The following is a 2,614-nucleotide window of genomic DNA, read 5'->3' as shown; positions in this document are numbered from 1 at the left end:
ATAATTTACTTACAATTCTTATCAATCATATAATCTTATTTTCTTTATTTTATAATTTATATTTTTTATATAATATATTATTCATACAATTGTGTGTGTGTGTGTGTGTGTGTGTGTGTGTGTGTGTGTGTGTGTGCGCGCGCGCGCTATTCTTTTTATTACAATAAACAAAATTACCTCAAAACTTAATATATGTATTTAAGAACAAAAGTTGTCGTTTATTACATTATTTCATTAAAATAAAAAATATTTAATGGCATATACTATTTCTAACGAAAAAGTTTAATCGTAAAATAGATGTTTTTTATAATATTTAATATATAAATCTAGCTTTTAAACAACTGAATTGTGTCGTGTCTCTGTATACAGAATCCTAGCATCAACAGCTGAACAGTTTAACAGCTTCATGCGTCTGTGATTGAGAAAAAAAATCTAATAATACCATCTGTATACCAGCCCAATGTAATGCAACATATATACGGATATGTATATACATTTTAGATAAAAACGATCAGTAAATTTTTATAAAACAATATTCTTCGAAATAATACAAGCAATAATAATTTTTATTATTACCTCTCCATATATCTTAAATGTGCATTTCTTCTAACTCCATATTTGTAATGCCATCAACCTTTCGCGCTTATTGAATATTTGCACCATGAGCACCAATAGCTAGTCCCATCAGATCTTCTCGAACATTAAATTCATCGGTATATCTAAAATAAGGCAAACATTGCACATCTCTTTGCACAATCTTGTTCAAGATAAAGTTTCTCTCTCTCTCTCTCCCCCTTTCCCTCTCCCTCTCCCTCTCTTACTATTTACATAAAAATTAATAATATTTAGGTAAAAGTGAATTATAGATTACTTAAAAAATTGGTAATTTGTCAGAGAAAAATTTATAGTTCGTGAAAGTTAGTATTTAGGGGAAAATGAATTAATTTCTTTTGCAAATTGGTAATTAATAAAAATAAATTTTTTATTATTAAAATAATTAATAATTTATCAAAAATGAATTACTATTTATTTGAAAATTAATAATTAGTGGAAAATAATTATTAATTTTTTCAATAATAAATAAATGGTCAGGTAAATTACTTATATTTTAAAAATTATTAATTTGTTAAATATAATAATTTAATTATTGCAGTTAAATGTGATTTAAAAAAGGTAATTATGAAGGAAAAGGGCTTCCTCACTGATTTGGCTAAAACTTCACAATTTTATGTATTTTAATAAAACATGAATCTGTAAGTTAAAATTGTCGCTTTCTATTAGGAAAAAAGTTATTAAGTACTAAAATTGATAGCTGTGTGGTTAGAATGTCTGTCATACTAACATAATGTAGATGCACATGATCATGCGTAGTGACGTAAAAGTGCATGAAATTATAGTAATAATACAGTATAACAGCAACCCGCCCTATAATAGACTGGCGCTTTATTTTAATTATGTGCTATTATTTGACTTTGTATTTATTATACTTTGTATTTATATAGACTTTTCAATATACCAATTATTTTCTGCTATAAAAAAAGCAATACAAAGTATAAATACAAAGTCAAATAATAGCACACAATTAAAGTAAGGCGCCAGACTATTATGAGAAGTTGCTGTTATACTGCACTATTACTGTAATTCCATTCTTACGTCACTACGGATAATCATGTGAATATAACAGACATCCTAACCATGCAACAATCAATTTCAGTATTTAATGACGCTTTTCCTAAAAAATTGAGAGCGACAGTTTTAACTTACAGATTTATGTTTTACGCAACAAAATACACAAAATTGTAAAGTTTCAAATCGGTAAGGAAGTCTCTCTCCTTCATAATTACCTTAAAAAATAATTATGTTAATGTTATATATAACATTCCCAAACAATAATTTAATTATAATTATATTGCATAATCTTACCTTGTTAAAAACTTCATTACCAAAGAGTTCGCCATAGTAAAATCTCCAAAGTAAAATCTCAATGTAAGAGCTAGTTCAAAAAGTTAGTATCTAAATCGAGAGAATCGTGTATGCGTTCAATCACGAGAAAATCCATTATCCGTCAGCCTTCAAATATCTGCAGAAAAAATCCTCTGATGACTGACAATGAATGAAATATAAAAATTCGAGGTAGTTTGCATTAAAAATATAAACTGGTTTGTCCACCACTTCCGAAAACTTTGCAATTATAATTTTATTATGATATATTTAGATTAAACATTAATTAATTCTTTTAGAGTCTAATCTTCTTTGTGTGTGAGAAGAACATATTAATTTAATTATTTTTTTAAATGTTAGAGATTGCTGAATACGAATATAAAATTTACCAAAATTTATTTTGTTGTTATTGCTTTCATGAATAATTAATATTTCCATACACTAAGTTATAAAATCAACGTCTATCACAATATAATGGACTCGAATCAATTAATATTTTAACTTGCCTACAATCCGAATTGCGCTACAGATCACTTTCTCGTTCTCTTCAACTTTTACAAGACAGCAATTTACAGACACCTTCCTTCTTAAAGATCTCCTCCGGTAACAGCTTCCTCCGATTTATCTATAATATTATATGATATATTGATGATCTCACACACACACACACACA

At 27.0% G+C, this 2,614-nt stretch overlaps 1 protein-coding gene and 1 long non-coding RNA gene across 3 annotated transcripts in view; both read right to left on the bottom strand.

The window, feature by feature from the left end:
* Window positions 1-222: 222 nt before the first annotated feature.
* On the bottom strand, window positions 223-2,079 carry LOC112458183. Its single transcript, XR_003041192.1, has 3 exons — window positions 1,924-2,079; window positions 577-719; window positions 223-412 (listed from the first exon to the last, which is right to left on the bottom strand). It is a non-coding gene; the product is annotated as an uncharacterized LOC112458183 (long non-coding RNA).
* A 374-nt stretch (window positions 2,080-2,453) lies between these two features.
* Window positions 2,454-2,614, bottom strand: part of LOC112458181 (DNA polymerase alpha catalytic subunit-like) — a 2,259-nt gene continuing 2,098 nt past the window's right edge. For both annotated transcript variants that reach the window (XR_003041191.1, XM_025021638.1), the window contains exon 5: window positions 2,454-2,566. Coding sequence is in view for 1 of the 2 variants with exons in the window: in XM_025021638.1 (XP_024877406.1) it covers window positions 2,529-2,566 (38 nt within the window). In the remaining variant the exon portion in view is untranslated. The remainder of the gene's footprint in view (window positions 2,567-2,614) is intronic.

The sequence above is a fragment of the Temnothorax curvispinosus genome, unplaced genomic scaffold (genome assembly GCF_003070985.1).
Source record: "Temnothorax curvispinosus isolate PA1 unplaced genomic scaffold, ASM307098v1 QBEX01008774.1, whole genome shotgun sequence".
Lineage (NCBI taxonomy): Eukaryota > Metazoa > Arthropoda > Insecta > Hymenoptera > Formicidae > Temnothorax > Temnothorax curvispinosus.
Note: the sequence above shows the minus strand (reverse complement) of the source record. Positions and strands in the feature narration are given on the sequence as shown.